General features: G+C 32.8%; 1 protein-coding gene across 4 annotated transcripts in view; it reads left to right on the top strand.

The window, feature by feature from the left end:
• The window catches only part of LOC134541689 (nucleoporin SEH1), a 68,719-nt gene extending 52,676 nt beyond the window's left edge, over positions 1–16,043 (top strand). The window contains exon 7 of one of the 4 annotated variants that reach the window (XM_063385308.1): positions 10,708–16,043. In XM_063385308.1, coding sequence (XP_063241378.1) covers positions 10,708–10,792 — 85 coding nt within the window. In that variant the 3' untranslated portion in view covers positions 10,793–16,043. Of the gene's footprint in view, positions 1–2,437; positions 5,171–10,707 lie in introns of those variants that run through there. The other 3 variants (XM_063385309.1, XM_063385306.1, XM_063385307.1) reach the window with 3 other exon arrangements.
• Positions 16,044–20,270: the final 4,227 nt, after the last annotated feature.

Genomic DNA, 20,270 nt, shown 5'->3' with positions numbered 1-20,270 from the left:
GGCGTCAAAAAACTTATATTAATTGAATTTACTCTATGACCAGTTAAAACATGTTCCAGGTGCCCAATTAAAATGTAGCACCTGGTAATTGGGTGCTTAAGGCTTAACAATGGTTTTAATGTATTTAATTATTTAAATTGTGACATCAAGCTGGCGACTGTAAATTTACTAACATATTGTCCCACTGTGAATTGTTTTAGAGGGACTTCTCCTATTCCGACTTGATCATAGTCACGAGCATTTTAATTAAGGCCAGTGGCCGCGGTGACTGTTAATGAGGTTTGTTGTTTATTGGGGTCACGCCCGAGGCGCTCGCCTGACTCAATCCGGCTGGGCAAGGGGCGCGCTCCGAAAACAGGATACGGTACTGGTGGTGCGGAGCACGGGCTTAAAGGCCATGGTCGGTACGACGTCACAACATATATTTGTCAACAGTTTCTCTCTTATTAAAGTTAAATAAACTTGAATTTACTTTTTTATAATTTTTCACTTTACTCATTTTATGTTGACTACTATATTTAATTTAAATAGTTTAAACTGAGAAAGTAATTTTCTTGACATTATCTGAATTTAATTTGTCAACTGGAAGATGTACAAGAATTATGCCACCTGGAAGATTTCACGGATTACCGCCATCTTGAAGATTTACGGCTCACATGATACAAACTTGAAGATTCGCATAAACTACTATACTAATTTAGACGTTGGAGTGTTTTAGCTAATTGTCATAAGATAGTTTCAAGAACACAAGAACTGACCTAAGTTGAGTTGCGAAGAAAATTCTCCTGGTTGTAAAGTGGTTTATAAATTAAGTGTTTAGGTAGTTGTGGCCTTGTCTCTGTGTGTCTGCATGTTTTTGTGTACATTGTGCCATCAGCACCCATATCATTGTATGTTTTCGTTGTGATTCTTGCCCCTGTTTTGCCACATGCAAACTCTGGACTGCCCTCCGAGGCAAGCCACTCGTACTGGGAAGTGTCTGTTGGGCTTCTACATCCACACAATTTGTTGGCGCAGCTGGTCTCTCTGTTTTTTGGGCATTTAAGTTTTATATACAATGGCTATTTTTAACAGCCATCTTAAGAAACTTTGTCGAGTAACTGTAACCTGATACTTGGGTAAAAAAAATTACCTGTTTTTTGTGTGGAGACTAGTAACTGATAGTGGCATGACCTAATCACTAGTTGGGACGTCGCTTTACTCTCACCCATTCTGCTTCGGCAAGGCACATCTTCTGTTCGTACATACGCACACACTTTTCCTGTTTATGGCATGCTTCTGAAGCACTGTGATGGTGGCAGGGCCGGGCTGCCATTAAGTTCTCTTAAGTTGTTTTTATTGTAGTTTGTTATTTTTTAATTCAGATATTTTCACTTCGTGTGAAAGTAATATTAACTGGTTTTTGTATGCGTTTATGTTCAGTTAGCATTCCTACCAGTCTGGAAAATCTGGGAAGTCAGGGAATGTGGAAATGGTCTGGGAAAACGATAGGCGGAAGTTAAATAATTTATAATAAAGTTATAATTATATTGTGTTTAACCGCAAAATCAATACCCACATATTTAAACTATTTAATAACAGTGATTTAATTTTGATTACAAAAGGAATGCCCATTAAATAAAAAAAAGTTATAAGAGCTTAATAAATGTTTCTACCCTAAGCAAGGAGACTTCATAGGGAATTCCCCGCAAAAATATTCTAAAAACACCCATGTCTGAGTTGCGACTTGAACCCCCAATCCTAGGGCTAGAAGTCAGGTAGGTTATTTCCCTAGACCAATGAGGCAGCATTGCGAGTATTTCCTTATTCCCCCCCCCCCCCCCCTTTTCCCATTTTTTGTCACTAATTGATTAAATCATTTGCAGTACATGCAAATAGAATGATAAAAATGCATTCAATAAGACAGTTCAGTTTTGTACTGTAAAAATGGACATCCATGTGATTTGTGTTCCTGACACTAGTTATTTATGACTTGCTGTTTAATGGGAAGTGACTGATGAGGCATAGGTTGTTTTTTTATTCTGTGTCTCATGTTCTTGATGAGCAAGAAAAATGTTAGGAGAGTTTCCTATGAGAGTCTTGGCCATATCAAAAATATTTTGGAGACTGATATTAGGAAAGACATTTTGAGAAGATAGCACACACACACACACACCCCGGATTCAACGACTACATAGTAGCCTTTCTCAGGAGTAGAAGGCAATTTTATATTTGAAGTGGACTGATAATTATGTCTAAAATTTGAGTGTTCATTGTAATTTTTCCCCCATGCATGTTCCATTTCTTCTCAAGCAAAAAGGTCAAAACGTGAAACGAATATTAGCGACCACCAGTTCACATACCACATCCTTGAAGGACGTGATCACACGTTGCTCTGGGGAGTGCTGGGATGCAGTGGTGCTGACGTCCTGTGTGAGTGGCGGGTGTGTTGGTGCAGGCCGGTGGAAGAGACCCCTGCCGCGGCCAGCAAGTGGCAAGCCCCCGTCATCAAGGGGCGCTTCCAGAAGATGACGTGGCTGGGGGCAGACCCCCCGCCCCCAGTGCTGCCACCCTCGCACAGGGGGAGGGGATTAAAGAAATAGATACCCCCCCCCTTGTCGTCACGGTCCTGACCTTTCCTCCCGAGCTTTTTTTCACTCTTTGTAGCTGTGTAGTACCGAAAAACTTGCTGTTAAAAAAATTTCGGAACCCAAGTTAGCTTAGCAGTTAGCTGCACTTCTCTAGTGCAGGGAAACATTAAATTGCATGTGGGTGATATATTTGTATTAGGTTCGTTTTAATAGATGGTGCACACATCCACATGCAGTACCTTGCACAAGTACAAGACACTCATTTGCATACCAACCAGTGCGCAAGATTTATTTTTCAGTTAAATTTTTAAATTAAATGGAGAGTTACTTCCTTATGCCAGGGATGCCAGGGACACGGGAGAAATAATTAGATGAACTGAACGCAGAAAATGATGTTTCTTATCATAGTAGTTTGTTCTTCGAGCAAAGGAATTCTGCATATTGGGCGTAAAAAAAAATTGACTTTGTTGTTGTGTTGAGGAAAAAATAACAACTTTTTGCCACTTTGTAAAATTTTTTGAGTTTATACAGAGTTTAGGATGTTGAACAACATTTATCAGTAATATGTTTCACATGGCATATAAATATGATTATTAAAGCCTAATTGCATAGAGGATGCAAATTTTTCTTAAATTATTTTGCTTCATTAATTTTGTGTTTATCCTCATGGTTTGAAATTAATTCATAATATAATTGTTGTTTACTGTTAATGAAAGATTTTATCAATTTAATAAGTGTTTATGTATAGGTTTTGAGAAACTTAAAGACCAACTTATATTTCATGTGGTACACCGTTTTGAACTAACAGTTCATATATAGTCTTTATCGCAAATCAATAAAAATTTGTTTTCCCAATATTGTAGAAACCTATTTTTTTTTCTCAGTGTTTTGGAAAAACCAAATCTTTATTGATTTATAAATGAGTCTTAAAAAATATATATATATAGCTTTATGATAAAGGCTTCACATGAAAACATTTAAAACTGTACACATGAATTCATGCTTGGTTTGAAATATAAATTTGCTCTTTAGGTTATCAAAACCATTAAATAAACCCTTATTGAATCAATAAACTCTTTTATAAACAATGATATTTATTTTATTTTAAAGTTTTTTAAAATCATGAGATACTATGTAAAATCAAAGAAGCAAAATAATTTAGTAAACTACCCCTTTAACAGTGTATTTCAGCTAATCTTAACACATTTGACTCATTTCAGTGAAGAACGCATTAAAACATGAAACCAATTGTCCTAATGTTATGTCAAAAGAGGTGAGTTGAGTTTAAGTTGTGAGCAGTTGTTGATAGAAATTACAATCAGTTGATTAAAAAATGTTTATACTAACTGGAATGCACTATTCAGTCTGAAATTCTTGCTGCTTTGTAGCTTGATCATGGAACTAAAAAAAATCTTCATTTATTGATTTATTGCTATAGATGTATATGATCAGTGTATACAGTGTTATTTTATTTTTCCATTGTAATGTACTATACTTAACATTGTATTAATATGCACCAGTATTATTGAAATGAAGTTGTATTAGTTTGATCTGATTGAGGAGAAATAATTGTTACATTATGTTATATATAAATTGTTGGGACTGAGTACAAATGTTTTTCAACATTGTTTGAAGTTGAACCATTTCTTAAATTTTTAGCAACATGGCAGTGTTTATAAAGTACTTCCAAGTGTTTCACTGTTCAAATAATATTTTTGCATTATTTTTGTTAGTCATTGGTGATTCATTTACTTAAGGTTTAATTATAAATGTTATAATGTGTAAGGTAGGCATTGCTTGCACTGCACTTCTGAAAAGACTGAATTTTTGTTTGAGTAGTATGTAATAGTTGTTTAATAGTAATAAGTTATAATTAATGGTAATAACTATTTTGGAATTGAGCATGCAGATTATTGTACTTGCATTTAATTTCCAAGCTTTAATCACTGTATCACAGTGTCAAGAAATGAATATTGCAGTCAAAGAGATGTTCAAAATATGTTTAGGAATCTCTCTGGATTGTGCAAGAATGTACTACTATTATTTAATGAAAATAAAACTAAGTGATAGAGAACTTTGTGAAAATAAAAAAAATAATTCATTAAGGACCATCTCTTAACTCCCAAAAATTTTGAAATGTCTATTTTTTTTAATATAAAAAAATAGGTGGTGGAATGAAATATTCTGTACTATATTCTAATACATAAGGAACTTGTAGATAAAAATTTATATAAAATTGCAAATCAAGTAATATTAATGCACTTTTTTTATCAATAATTTAGAATTCATGGAAATTCATAAGATTGGAATGAAAAGGAAACTTATTTCATGTTTAGGCTTGGCTACAGTGTAATTATGACGACATTTTGAAGTACTAGCTAATAACCTATGGCTTCACTCTCACAATTTATGAGTATTGCTAAAATCTTACCATTAAAAAAAGTTGTGTGTTTAATTCCTAACTTTTTACTGAATAAATAGACAGAATAATTTGTCAGAAGCATTAAATATTTATTTCATTTCATAACATGCTAAATAATTTAATTCGGAGTTATACTTACCATTTTTTCCATTTATTATGGGCTGAATTTTGCAAAAAAATAAAAATTGTGGTTAGTAGTTTTCGTATGTTTATTATTGTACCCAAAATCATTTATTACACTTAATTAAGTTATGAGATATAAGTAATAATCTTAAAAATCATACTTCTTTTTCACCCCTTAGGGGTTGAATTGTACAAAAAATTGAAACTGTGGAAAGTTTTTGGATATTTATTATTGGTACCCAAAATCATTCATTACACTTAATTAAAACCAGAGTTATAATAATTAATCTTTAAATCATACATATCCCTTCTTCACCCATCGGAGTTGAATTTCGCAAAGTATAAAAATTGTTGTAAGTTTTTTTATGTTTATTATTGGTACCCAAAATCATTCATTATGCCTAATTAAATTTGGAGATGTAATTATTAACTTTTAAAACATACTTGCCCCTTTTTCACCCCAGGATTGAAATTCGCATGTTTGTTACAGTTATGAACGTCCAGTGTGAACCTATATTGTGTAATTTATTTTATTTATTTATTATTTTTTACATACCAAACTACGCTGGAAGCCTTAAGGGGCCTGCCTAGTCAGGGGTGTATTTGTGTTTGTGAGGCGGGATGTAAGTGTGACGCTTGCTGGTGCTTGCAGCTTGGTATCACCCTTAAGTACAAGCTCTGAGCTGGCGTGCAATCTTCTCGTCATACATTGATCATTTATGATATCCGAGTGGTAACCATAACATTTACATGGTGAAAAAATGAAGATAAAGGTGTAAAACAAGTCCTTTGAGAGCTTTCAAGAATCAGTACCGGGTGTTACACACCTAAAAATTACTCTGAAAACATACTTTTTAGCCACTTTTGCTCTTCTACATGGACAAATTCAAAACAAAATCTGGAAACAGGACTACTCATCCGGTGTTCTTAAATGCTTTTCATAAACAGACACCACTAGGATATCTTAAGTAGTTTTAAAATCATACTGTTTTTTGACGTGATGTCTAATAAATTGATGAACGCCAGCTGCACGCAGAAAAAAGTCTCCCGTAACACACATTGTCCCATTACGCTCATTGTACGCTTGCGCCGCATCTATCTCTCTTCCACTCGATTGGAACAACCATCAATTTGACTTTTTTGAGGCACATTAAACTTGAAACACTCCCATTCGTTTCCTACTTTTCCTATCATCGTCCTATCCATAACAGAATAACACAGATTGGAAGAAGTTAAATAACAAACATGTATAAAAGTTATAGTTAAAATAATCTCTTCATTAAAATAATAAACATATTTGAATTAATGAGTGCAAATAAAAGTAAATTTATCAATTAAATTGTAGATTTCATTTCACACTCCTTCTTTGTATCCATACGAAATAGTGATCATTCAATAAAAATGATTAAATTTTATTCATAAAAGTATGCAATCATTTCATCAATGTTTTGTTATGACGTCACATTTAACTATCGTCCGTAAACCGACTTTACAGACAACCAATTTTTTTTCCCTGAAGTCTGCACACGGTATGTGCCTAGGTATGATAGGCTCTTGAATCAAATGACTTGACAAAAACACAGATGGCAACAGTAGTCGATGGGTTGTTTGCGTAACAGCACTTTCACATAATTGTGCCCTTGCATACTTGCCCACTTGGATTCTTGCACTCGTTCTCATACACACTCATTCTTGTACACTCGCCTGGACTCGTGTGTTCTTCGACATGTGTTTCAAATATTTGTGTACCTTAAATATTTCCTATCCCTTTATTTATGAAGTATCATTTCTAGCATGGTGGCCATGCACAAATTTTTTTTGTCAATGAGCTATCTCCTTTGGAAAAGCAATCATGATAACTGCTTTCTCTCAAAAATATTTTAAATTATTTGGTAAATATGTCAAGAGAATTATTAAATCTTGTCTTTCCCGAAGAATAAGAATATGAGAAAATATTTATATGAAACACTTACTTCACTGCAGGAACATAAGTTTTGTAACAGGATTCTGTCACCAGGGAAAAAATTTGAACTTAAAAGGAAAAATAATGTTTTTATTTTATACTACATAAATTATGAATTTGATAGCAGAGTACAATCATTGCAATGTCAAAGTTTTGCAAGAGTCTATACACTGCTTAAAAAGTACCATTCACGACATTTGTCATTAGTTTGTGAAGTCTTTTAAGTTAGATTGTCAAACTCCTGTGGTTTCACTAGAACCTATGTAATTCATGAGGGCTTTGTTTTCTATAGTTACATAAAGGAGATGTATCCAATTTAAGGTCATTATTTTATCTTTATATTAAGCATTTTTAAACTCGTATAAATTTTGAATAGCTTAAATGTCACAACTTAAAAAAAAAAGAAAGAAAAAGTATAAAATTATATATATCACATACTTTGTGCATAATTAGTTGCCAAAGTAAACTTGTAACTTTTTTTTTTGCAGTACCAATAAGGAGAATTAATAACAGGTTGGAAAATTTTTAGGTTTAAAGGCTACTGCAGGATTTAGTTGGAATTTTTTTTAGAAAAAGTTACTTTTTTTACTTGGCTGTCGAAATTGTCAGAAATTTGAAAATCAAATCAAACTTTCTGAAAGAAATTAAAATAAATATTGAAGTAGTCAGTAACAATGCTTTAAAAACCTTCAAATCTTAAGTTCTGTAATACATTTAATTCTTTTTTACATGACCCATAAAAGTTCAAATGTTATTTTGGCACCTAATTATTTAAAGAGAGAAAGAGAGTGAGTGTGAGTGTGTATACATACACACACACACACACACAATATTGAGTGTAAAAATAAAATAATGAACATTCATTTTCCTGATAAAATGTTTATTTAAGGGTAATTCCTACAAATGTTTAATTATATAAGCAATACATAAGTATGTAAATATCTGCTATTTGCACAAATTCAGGCATGTTTTCACAATACAATTTTTTTTAGCCTGTTTTGAAAGTTATAGCCACTCATTACATTTTCATTTTCACGTTTTCCCAGTTAGTAATTATTAAAACTTCTTTTACAGTCCCATTTTCAAAATACATCTTCCTAAAAATCTGAATGGAAGGGGATGAAATAAAACCCAACATGGCAGGTGATTCTGAGCCTCAAGGCTTTGACTCACACACCACATGGATTGTTTTAATTTATTGTCATTACTACAGTTGGAGCACTTTTCCTGTGAATTTATCACAATAACTCTATTGCTATTTTCTCATCAGATATTTTTATATTTTATAAAATAGTACAAACGTTCATAATTATGATCAGTTTCATAACTTTTTACAGATCAAAAATAACGCTTAGAAAACATCTTGTTAAAATTTGTAACAACAAATTCAAGAGAGCTATTGCAATAAATTTGCTGAACTTTCCTTAGTTAATAATAATGTCAAGCAAAGTTTAAATAATAATAATAATAATAATAATAAACCAACTCTGCAAGTGAGTCAGAGCTTAAACAAACCGCTCATCAAAAATGCACGTGTGCTCACCAAACAGTAAGTGCTAGAAGCTTGCGAATGTTACCGAGGAGCAAATTATTTATAGCAACCTGGATGCTTGATTGATCTAAAAAATATGCTGTTCCAAACTCGTAGTTGTATTTTGGAACTTTTGCATATTTTGCTGCATAGCTATAGTAATTTGGGCAAATAACATATATTAGTTGAGCAAGCTGCTTTTACTGCAAATAAGTTTAAATAAAAATAATAAATAAATAAACATGAGAAACTTTAAATAGCATAACTAAAATATAAAGTATGCCTGTGTTTAAGGTGTGTCAACCAAATAAACTATTAATAATGTTCGCAGGCTTTCACGGCCATTGTCTGAAGTAGCTTGGCTTCTGGGTTGTAGCCGTGTCCTTGGTGAATAATTCACCAACGTTTCGGTCGACATTGCAGTCGCCATCATCAGGGTAACTGCTCCCTGATGGCGACTGCAATGTCAACCAAAACATCGTTGAATTATTCGCCAAGGACATGGCAACAACCCAGAAGCCAAGCTACTTCAAATAAACTATTGTCATCTCTTTCTTACCACAATTTCTCCACCAACACACACACTTCATCTGTACTTGTTTTATACTGTCCATGCCAAACATCTGGCTGGTGGAAATACGTGGTAGACAAGCATTTGCCACTCAGAAGACTTTTAAGGTGTTCATCCGACAATATTTTTACTGTTGTATTTTCAATAGAAATAAATATACAAATTTTTATGGTTTAGCCCTATATTTCCATCCTGACAGTCCATTGTTATGTAAGAGAATTTTCAGTAATTTTCTAATACTTTATGCTATGAAAGGATTGCAGGTATAGATTTAAAATTAGTATATTGGATCGGGTACAAATAATACTTGTTTTGCCTTCACAATTTTGGCAACAAAACAAACAGTAATGAATTGGCAGCAATGCGGACTGTGTTCCTTTCAAATTATTTCTTTAAACAAGGCGTACAATATGTTTTAGTAACTCATCTACTCACTTCAATAAATAGCACTTGAAGTACTATAGCAATAATTAACTTAGTGTTATTCTTGGGATTATAAATATACATATATAGTATTATCAGTAATTGGTCAAATCCCGATTTTCTCTAATACGAATGAGTACTTTGAAAATACCCCTCGATTCCAAACCTAGGTCTCAAGGGTCAAAAAGAAAATAGTACATAACATTATAAAAATGTTAACTATGGTGAAACATTCAACACTGTAAATGTTTGTTTTACGAAGTTTCAACTATCAATACATATTGTAATTTTATTTAGATAAAATTATATATTAAATTACAATAATTTGGGGAATGCTAACAAGATAGGTACAAAGAATAAAATTGACCTAGTAAAATTCATAGGTTATCAGTGTTGAATTTTTTAAATTTACTTTATTTCTTCTATTATTTTCATCAAATCTTTTTCCTCAATTATTGTATCCTTTGATTCTAAGGATATGATGGTATTTGATTATTCAAAGATTCGATTGGCCCATCCGTAAGTATTATAGATTTTATGTGATGACAATGTAGGTTGACTAATATTTGAGACTAATTTATGTTTGAACTAACATAATTTATAATTTCTCATGGCAGCGGTCAAAGTCAAGTCAATGTTTGCTGGATGTTTGTTCTGCAGTTTCTGTTGCAGAAACTATTTGTACAAAATGTGTAGATAAAAAATGTTACGACTCTACACATAACCAGTACTAACAGACATCAAAACAACATATACTTTAGTGTTAATCATCTTGAAATGTAAGGGGCATAAATCGGTTCCAAGTAAAGATTTGTATGTCCGTTATGTACTTTCATTGTACAAAGTTGGTCCTAGTTAGTAAAATTGTATGCTAATATTTTTTAAAAATAGACTTTTAAATAAAAAAAAAAATTCAAAGAATGTTTTGTAGTGACTAATTTAATGCTACTTTTATTTTGCATGATGGCACCCAAACTTTAATTTTTTACCTAACAGAATGGATAAAAATTTGCTTTCCTTTGTTAGACTTTTGTTTGCACCTTGATTTCTGTTATTTTAATTTTTTTTGTTGTAACATTTATGCAATGTTTTGTTTTGTTTTAGTGTTGTTGAGGAGGAAACGACTACCACAGCACGTATGATGCATCCCTACCTTTTTAGACTTAGGAAGAGTTTCAACTCTATCTGAAATTAAAAAATATATATATTACATACTCAGAATTCTGTGCACGAGATGCTCTCGTTGTACAGAATTTTTTAAGGCTGTGACCAGAAAACTATTTCTTTAAGTGTCAGTATTATTTGTATACAATTTTTTTTAAATTTTTTCTCATCCCATTGTTGTTGCGTGTATCATTTACACAAAATGTGATATTTACATATAGTTATGTCACCTGGAAAGTAAAAACAGCAGTTTTGCTGCACTTGAAAAAATACTGAGGTAATATTGTTCAAAGACAAATAGAAAAAACTATAACAATGGTACATGTTAAGTGACACAAAATACTTACATATTTACATTAGCATCAGCTATGTTACACACATGTGTTGTGTATAGTGAAATGTTTTTTTGGAATTACCCTGAATACAATAATATTCAAGGACTCTTATCGAAGTGAAGTTCCTGAAAATGGCTGGTCTTTATAACCAGTGATGAAGCATTTGTAAATATTTTTTCAGTCTATTTAATTCAAATGGCTGTGTAAGTCTAATTTAAAACAGACATACAACACTGTTGGGTTTTTTTTCCCACATAATCATACATTACATGTAGATCTTGCGAATTTAAATGCTTAAAAGGCTATATTTATTACAGTTAGTATAATTTGCGTGCTTAAGTTTTTATTGGTTCATATTATAACTAATATTCAGAGTTATATTAAGTATTTTTTAAAGCATATTGCTTGTATATGTCTTAAGCGATGCATGTATAACATATATAACCCCATTGTGAGCATTAGGCACTGTATCAGTATTATGTTTTAAAGTACAGTATTACAGAATAAAGCACAAAGGGAACATGGAACCTATGCAATGGTGATAACTATGTTTGCAAGTGTTTTTTTTCCAAACATATTTCTGCCATATGTTTTGTAATTTACTATCAATAGGTAGTAGGTGTGGCAAAGTAAAAGTAATAATAATAATAATATATATATATCATAAAAAAACTTTTTTGGATAATATTTTAAGAGCTATGTAATATGTAGTACCAAATATGTAATCTGATGTATATTAATATAAAAATGACAGTTTGAACTGAAATACCAAGACAATTTACTATTACACATATCTTAAGTTAATTAAATTATATAGCTGAGATACCTAGATGTAGGAAGACAAGACCAGCATTTACAACAGATCATTATATTTTCTAAGCTGAACAACATAATTACCTTCATTCATATAACATCATTAGCAACAAGAATTTGCACTTCAAAATATGTAAGTGAATGTGTTATATGGTTCAATTATTATGATTATTATTATAATAATATTAAATTTTAAGTGCTACAGCTTGAAAACTTGGTGACAGTACTTGTGAACAATTTCAGCCTGAAGATTAGTAAACCCAGAGTGTCCACATTATTCCCTGACTTTCCATGAACAAAATTACAAATTTCCATAATTTAGTTAAATAATTTTCTATGGTCAGTTATTTGAAAGAAATAAAGAAAACCTGACCTCCACTATCTCCACAGCTGGCGTAGTTAAAACATAACCTTGCATATGCCTTTTTATAGTGTGTATGACTATGTAGTAGAAAAAAAAATCCCTTACACAGTCTAAGTCTGTGCAAATGCAGACTGAAGCATAACATTGTCCACTCAAATTACTATCACTGGAGAATTCACATGGCTTTTTTCATGATTTAATGTAAAATCACTGACTTTTACAGACCAATTCCAACTTGTGGACACCCTGGAATGGAGAAGAATTTAAACATTTGCATTTCTAACAATATTTATTTAATACTATAGCATTTGTGTGATTATTGAGTTATTTTTTAATAATAATTTGCTATCAGTTTATCTTTATTCATGTGAAAAACACATAGCTTGATTATTCAACTGTTGTATTTTTTTAATTCTAATCCAAGAAATTAATTTTTGGTGAGGGAAAAGGGGGAAAGGGAATAATGTATCTCCTTACTCTTCTCTTTCCTGTGCTAGTGATGGGAAATTTTGTGAAGTTATGTGAATTAGTAGTTCATGGTATTAAAACTGACCTTTTTTGTTTATTTTGTTCTTCGTTTGGTTACGAATTACATAGTTTCTTTGAACTATTAAAGTATCATTTGTTCATCAGATGGCTTCCTTTTCATGGTTTGCCCTGTGCTGTCTAGTTCAAATGCTGCTGTACTGAATGCACATTGTTTGTTTCCTTTGTTTTCTAATTGAGCTCAAAATGTTTTTTTGATAAAATATTTATGGTTATAGTGTTTAATTTGCTTTGTTTTTCGGCATTAATATATAGGATGCCATAAACAATGAAGCAAACAAAATTAAAAGGAAATGATTTGTTGAAAATAATTACTAACATGACTAGTATTTAAATCCACTATTTTTTGTTAAATTTAAGAAGAAAGTTGTTATTTTGATAAGTGAATATAATTGCATTCGATCTTAAAATTAGATTGATAAGATATTAAATTTTTACACAAATAGAAATATAAATAGGAGGTATAAATTTTGTCACAATATATTAAATCATCAGCAATATTTATAGACAGAAATACTGTTAACGTGTGTGTTCTTTATTAATGGTTTATAGCAAATGACGAAATGACTTCTCATTGGTTTTATACAGTTAAAATTAGTTCTCATTGAGCTATACGTGATAGGATTACAGTATCTTGTTGTTCTTCAGCTATAGTTTCACATTGCTTAATTCTCTTATAGCTGTAGGTTTACATTGTCTCATTCGTGTTCAGCTGGTGGGTCATACATACGTTGACAAGTACCAACACTTAATCATTACGTTTGCTAGCATCATTGTATGTTTCGAGTTTGTTCATTCACATTCCTCTCTATCTCGTGTTTGTTTGCTTCTAGTACTGTATTATGCTCTCACATGCTTTGTAAACAAACGTCTTTGTGTCTGTCAAGTACTTTTATGGTTATTTGCACGATAATGGACTGTTTAACAATCAGAAGAAATGTTAATACAATTGGCATAAACTAATGGTTGACACTGATTACTAATTAATATTCACATTTTTACATTCCCATTAAAATACAGTGATGTGACTAAAATAATTCTTTGATGGTATTAACTTCCGTTTATACAATATTTGGATAACTCTTTCACAGCATCAGCAGCAGTTTAATTTGAACCATATTCAAAGTAAAGAAATGTAAACACAACCTGCAGGGCGAAACTAGTTTGCTAACTATTTCACTAAACAAACTAGTTTTAAAAGAATGATTGGTTCGTGAGCAACTCATCACTACTAACTGTTGAGGAGTTGTGGTGACCATGTTTATCACATGACTGGGTTTACGCAGTTACTAAAGAGTAGTCCAACAATCTTTTAGAATGTAAGAAAAGTTTTAAATCATTATATATTTTAGGTTATTCACAAGAGATACATGTAATTTTTTTTTGTAGTTTCACTGCCCTAAAGTTCTGATGTCATTAGTATTTATGCTAAGGTGTGTCTAATCTCCTGCCATTGCATTAAGTTGTGGAAAACTGCCAGTTGTCTTGTCCAATAAATATGCTCCACCCCTACTGAACATTTTAACATTTATGGCAAGTGTCATCAGCATTAGCTGAAATCCATCCAAGCCCCAACTTTTGTTAGCTCAATCATGATTGTAGGTGGAAGTCAATTTATGATCAATTTTTTTGATATTGTTTGGAGTTAAGTTTACTTCAGCAAGATCTATCCCTAAGATTTTTGTAAGGACAGAACCACAATCTCTGCTTGGATTGGATTGTTGAACACACTGTCACTAGAAAACATAAAATAGAGAATTGGGCTTAAACTTAGATATACTTCAATATGCTTTTCTTTATTGTATTATACTCATATGTCATAACAAAACTATACAGCATCAATGAGATGTTTTGATGATGAAGTGGTCACAGTTTCAAAGACCTCTGCTAGGCAGTGCTGATTGTTTTGAATCTATACGTTTAAAGTGTTTCGTCTAAGTTAAAATGCAAGTTAGGTTTTTTTTTAATTTTAGCCTTAGAGTAAAGTATTATGTAAAATATTAGTAGTTTTAAGAAACATAGAGGGTAGATACCTAAAATGTCAAACACATTTGAAAAGTGTTCTTTTAAGTATAAGTGTTAAAATTGTCATGTAAAAAAATATTAATTATGTATTGTGTTTAATGTATATTACAATTGTGTATGTGTTGCACAAGTGAAAATCTAACATAAAGAATTAAAAAATATTATTTTTGAAATCTACACATCTATAGGTTTAACATTTTTTTGGGTATTTAATAATGTTTCCATACTTTCAAAAGCTTAAGCTACCCTTGTGTTTGATGATCCTGTGTTTGTGTTTTTGATGGGAATGTAGTAGGAACAACAATGCTATATATAATTTTACCATGAACTATATAATAACTGTGTAAAGCCACACACTATAGATATGTTGCAAATTTTCAATTATAATATTATATGGGTGTTAATAACCTGGTTTTTTCTTGCCATTATTTATACTAAGTGTTTAGTTGTAGTTGTTTGCTAGTTTATAATCTGCTAGTAGACAGGTTCATGATTCCCTGTATACTAACTGAAAAGTATTTACCGAAGATGCCTTTCTAATTCTCTACAATTTATTATATTTGTTAATTTCATTGAACATTATTTAGTCCAGCATTTTATTCATAAAAAATGTTTTTATTTTATTTTATTACATAGAACGAAAACATGTAGGTTTCAGAAATGTCACATTAGCAGTGCTGCCAAGTTTTACTGATTTTATGTCATTATTACTGATTTAGTATCCAGTTATGAAATTACAGTGTGTTATTCATTACAGAAGTAGAAAAACCTGACACTTTCATCAGTATTTAACTATTTGTGGCTTTAATTATGTTTTATATAAATGATAAGTTTATGTGCAATAATTTTAAATAATTTTAATTTCATATTGTTAGGTTATTATTTAAGCTATGACTAAAAGTCCTGTAGTAAAATTACTACAAATAATGTAGAAAGAGTATAATATATAATATCTCCTGGAGAGAAAATTATATGATAAGTTTTACAATACATATTTTCTTTTCTAATTATTGGCCGTGTGGACATTGATATAATAAATTGTATTAAAGTGATAATTTTTGTGTTACTATAACATTATCCCCACACCCATTTCCTCTACACAATCCTCTTAATATTTATTAGCCTTAGACAGTTAATTAAACCAATTTCGGAAACTTATACAAAATAATTTATATTTCCTTAAGACAGACAGTAAACAAAATAACTATTCCGCCATCTTGGATTTAGAATGATGTCACACACCATATCGTGCATTGTCATCCAAACTAAACGTGTATACAAAATTTCAGCTCAATCGGTTCAAAGAGTTCAAAGATTCCACCCGAACAAACATTCTTGCATACATACATTGCAAGTTAAATAAAAGCTTTTAAAATAAGGATTTCCATTAACAAGGAAAGGAAAGCTGTTTTGAGGCAATTTTTTTACGAAGTCAACATTGATGAAGCCAAGACACCTGATCAGTACACTGGTTTTTCTTGCCCATTTTAAAGAATCTGAATTCACATGGACTTCTACTGGACTGAATGCAATACCTAATGTAATTTTTTCCGTGAGCTATCACTTGCTAACTGTTGCTGTGTGCTCATTCACTCTCAAATTTTAAAAGAAATGCTGCCAATATGTATTTTTTAACATTTTACAGCAAAAAAAAAAAACTATGTCTTTACTGTGAAGATGCTAAGAAGTCTAAAAGAGTTAAGGGTTTGTCATAGCTGAAGGCTTATAGAACAACAGATTTTTTAAAAGTTGAAATTGTAGTCTATGTTTTGAAGAATATTCAATGTACAAATAAAATTAGTCCGCAAGTAATTTCCTTTGCAATGAATTTCCTGTTCAACCAACCAAATCATGTCTCCGACCTGAGATGTAACAAGGTTAAAATCTATTGAAAATGTGTTAATAATTCATGTTTGATTACTCTTTCAACATTGATGTTAATTACAATGCATTGAGCTATGGAAAGTAAAGCATAAGAACGGTCGGTGCAAGGTAAATTGGCGCCCTAGACGAAAAGCCTTAATTCCCCCCCCCCCCCCCCCCCCCGACACACCAAAAAAATTTTCCTTGCCTCAAAATACATCACGTTAGCCTAAGATTTTGTCAAAAATCAAATGTAAGCAGGCTTGTGTTTTTTTTTACTTATTACAAATCATAAAAAGGTCACCGCGGACTTTAAATAATTACTTATATCAATATAAACATTCCAAACTGTTACAAAAATCCATTTTAATCTAGTTTCAATAATCGTTAAACATATTGTATCAGCTGTTATGTGTCGTGCTGTGCCGCCCCCAGCTACTTGGCGCCCTGGGCGGTTGCCTAGTTCGCCTATAAGGACGCGCCGGCTCTGCATAAGAAACTGTATTGATAAGGAGAGGGGGGGAGGGGGGAGAGAGAGAAAGAGAAAGAAAGAGAGAGAGAGAAAGAGAGAGAGAGAAAGAAAGAGAGAAAGAGAGAGAGAGAGAAAGAGAGAGACAGACACACACACACACGTACAATTAGTCCACTGAAAAATTAATAAGTATGGTGCTCCCTGAGTAGTCATAAATATATAATCAAGTTAACTATATTTTGTAAACTCATTTTAAGACAAAAGGGTTGGAGACATTGGTGTATTTTAACGCAAGTTAATTGGCAACAATGGCTTATGTTTTGAAAACTCGTACAAAGGTCAGAAATCCACCAAAATTTGTATGTTGCTTAAAATGAGAAATTCTACTTGATATTACTGGAACACTTGAACATAAAACTAACTAGATGGTATCAATACTAGGCTTCTGCAAATCCAGATTTTACAATTCAAATTGAATTTCAAATTATTCATGAATATAAATTTTTTTTTAAAATTAAATTTAAACACACAGTAAAACTTTTTTTTCCCTTCACATGTCACAGGAGTTCAAGAAAAATTGTGCCAAATACAGTTAAATAAAAAATAAATATTTACTGGATCCTTATGGAACCATAATAAAGTGGTTTAAAATGCAATAAGAAGAAAAAAATACAGGCAATGCATTTTTTTAAACCAGGGAAATGTAATGTTTGAAAACACTTTTGTTGCTCTGATTAAATATACATAATAACAGTAGTATTTTTTAAAAAATAATTTTTTATTATAATATAGATTTTTTTTTTAACATACAAAAAACATGTATGCGATCAATAAGTTGGTTGAACAAATCAAAATTTCTGAATAAATCTTCTTGGCTTTAAACATTTTCATTTAAATATTTTGTTAATGAGTCCCACTCGCTGTATATCTTGGTAATTAATAATTAAAAAAAAATTATTAGATTTAAAATTTGAAATTGAATATCAAACTTTTCATGAATATCAAATATTTTTCAAATACTCGCAGACCCCTAATCAATACCTGAAGCACTGAGATGTGAACAAAAAAATGACAATATGCATAAAATGTTTTGCAGAGTGCATGTACAAGGGAATGTTGTACGATAGGAGCATCCCACTCTTAGATTGCAGTATGGAAGTGAATGGGTGCTTGCTCTTTGTAACACAAACTGACTGCTGTTAGCACTGTCCTTGTTTATTCGTGCACTACATAATACAAATTTATAATTGTATTTTTTAGACAAAGCAATTTTTGCATATTGTAAAGCATCAACATTTGCATAAACAGATGTATATTTTGCATAATTGCATTTAAAGGGGTCAAAAACATTAAAAAATGTAACTTTCTCACCGGGAACTGTTTTGAAGTATTAAAAAATGTTGTGTATTGTCCGGAAACTGTTGTGTTGTTCTGAACAGTGTGGTTGTGTTAGGTTGGCAGTGTGTGTGTTTTGGTATGTTGGTTGTCTGGCGTACCACGCCAGTTGTAAACAGTCTTGTGTACAGTAAACAGGACATGTAATAGTGGCGACGAGGATTAAGTATTCCAGCTAATTGCCGCAGGGAAATGGGAAAATGGCATTAATTGGCTCAATTGGAGAGTTTGATTTGGGTCGGGAATCGTGGAGATCGTACCGCGAAAGACTACAGTTTTATTTTGTAGCAAACAAAATTAACGATGATGTTACGAAACGTGCTGTATTTTTTACCGTGTGGTGCTGAAACTTACAATTTGGTGACATCGTTACTAGCACCAATGTCTACGGATGCTACATCACTTAACGATGTTCTCAGCAAGCTTATGGACCATTTTGAACCTAAAGCCAGTGAAATTGTAGAGACGTATAAGTTTTTGAAGCGGGACCAAACCGACGGGGAATCTATTGCTGTTTATGTGGCTGAGCTGCGCAGATTAAGCGTTCACTGCAATTTTCCGAATCTCGAACGCATGTTGCGCGATCGTTTGGTCTGCGGGGTTAAAGATTGCGTGGTACAACGGGCGTTGTTAGCCAAAGATAAACTAACCTTCAAGGATGCAGTAGACATTGCGACGGCAGCGGAGGCAACTGGGCGGGACCTGGTCGAGTTGAGAGGCAAAGATATCCCGGAATCGTCTGGTGATGTATGGAAGGTCACAGCGGGCACAGCAGTGAAGCCACTAGGAGGGAGTAAAGCTCAGCAGGGCGCACAGTTACCCCAGAACCGATCTTGTTGGCGTTGTAATGGCAGTTATTCTGCCGATAAATGCTGGCACACCTCTACGGTCTGTAGATTTTGTAATAACCGGGGTCACATTGAAAGGGCGTGTCTAACAAAAAAGAAGAGTCAAGTGCCACCTCGAGCGGTGGTAACTGGCGCGACACGGAAGGAGGCACACCAGGTACAACATGTGTATGGGGAGACATCTGACCCAGATGAGGGTGAGTACACCTTGTATAATATGAGTGATAAAAGCAGGCGTGGTCCACTGTGTGTGGAGGTTAGGTTGGATGGGAAACCAATCACCATGGAAGTTGACACAGGAGCAGGTTACTCTATTATTAGTAGACAGACTTTCAAACGGTTATGGCCAGAAGAGCCGCCCCTGATGAAGGGTAATTTAGTGCTACGTACTTGGTCGAAAGAACCACTGGAGGTGTTGGGCACTAAACAGGTGGAGGTGCAGTTCAAGGCCAGGATTTCTGGAACTGTTGGTAGTACAAGGTAAGGGCCCTAGTTTGTTGGGCCGTTCGTGGCTAGAGCCACTAGGCGTAACACTAGTTGGGGTTAATCGTGTTGGGGTGTGCAGCAATGACAACATGTTAGATATTATGTTGAAGCAATACCCCTTAGTGTTCAGGACAGATGAACTGGGGACGTACAGAGGACCAAAAGTGTCACTAGCTGTAAAACCCGGCAGTCAACCTGTGTTCAGGAAGTGCCGATCGGTAGCGTTTGCACTAAGGGAAAAGGTTCGCTGTGAGATTGATAGACTGGTGGAACGGGGTGTGTATGAACCATTAGCTTTTTCCAGATGGGCAACTCCATTGGTGCCTATAGAGAAACGTGACGGATCAGTGAGGTTG

This window comes from Bacillus rossius, assembly GCF_032445375.1.
Source record: "Bacillus rossius redtenbacheri isolate Brsri chromosome 4 unlocalized genomic scaffold, Brsri_v3 Brsri_v3_scf4_1, whole genome shotgun sequence".
Taxonomy (NCBI): Eukaryota; Metazoa; Arthropoda; class Insecta; order Phasmatodea; family Bacillidae; genus Bacillus; species Bacillus rossius.
This window is presented reverse-complemented; position numbering and strand designations above follow the sequence as displayed.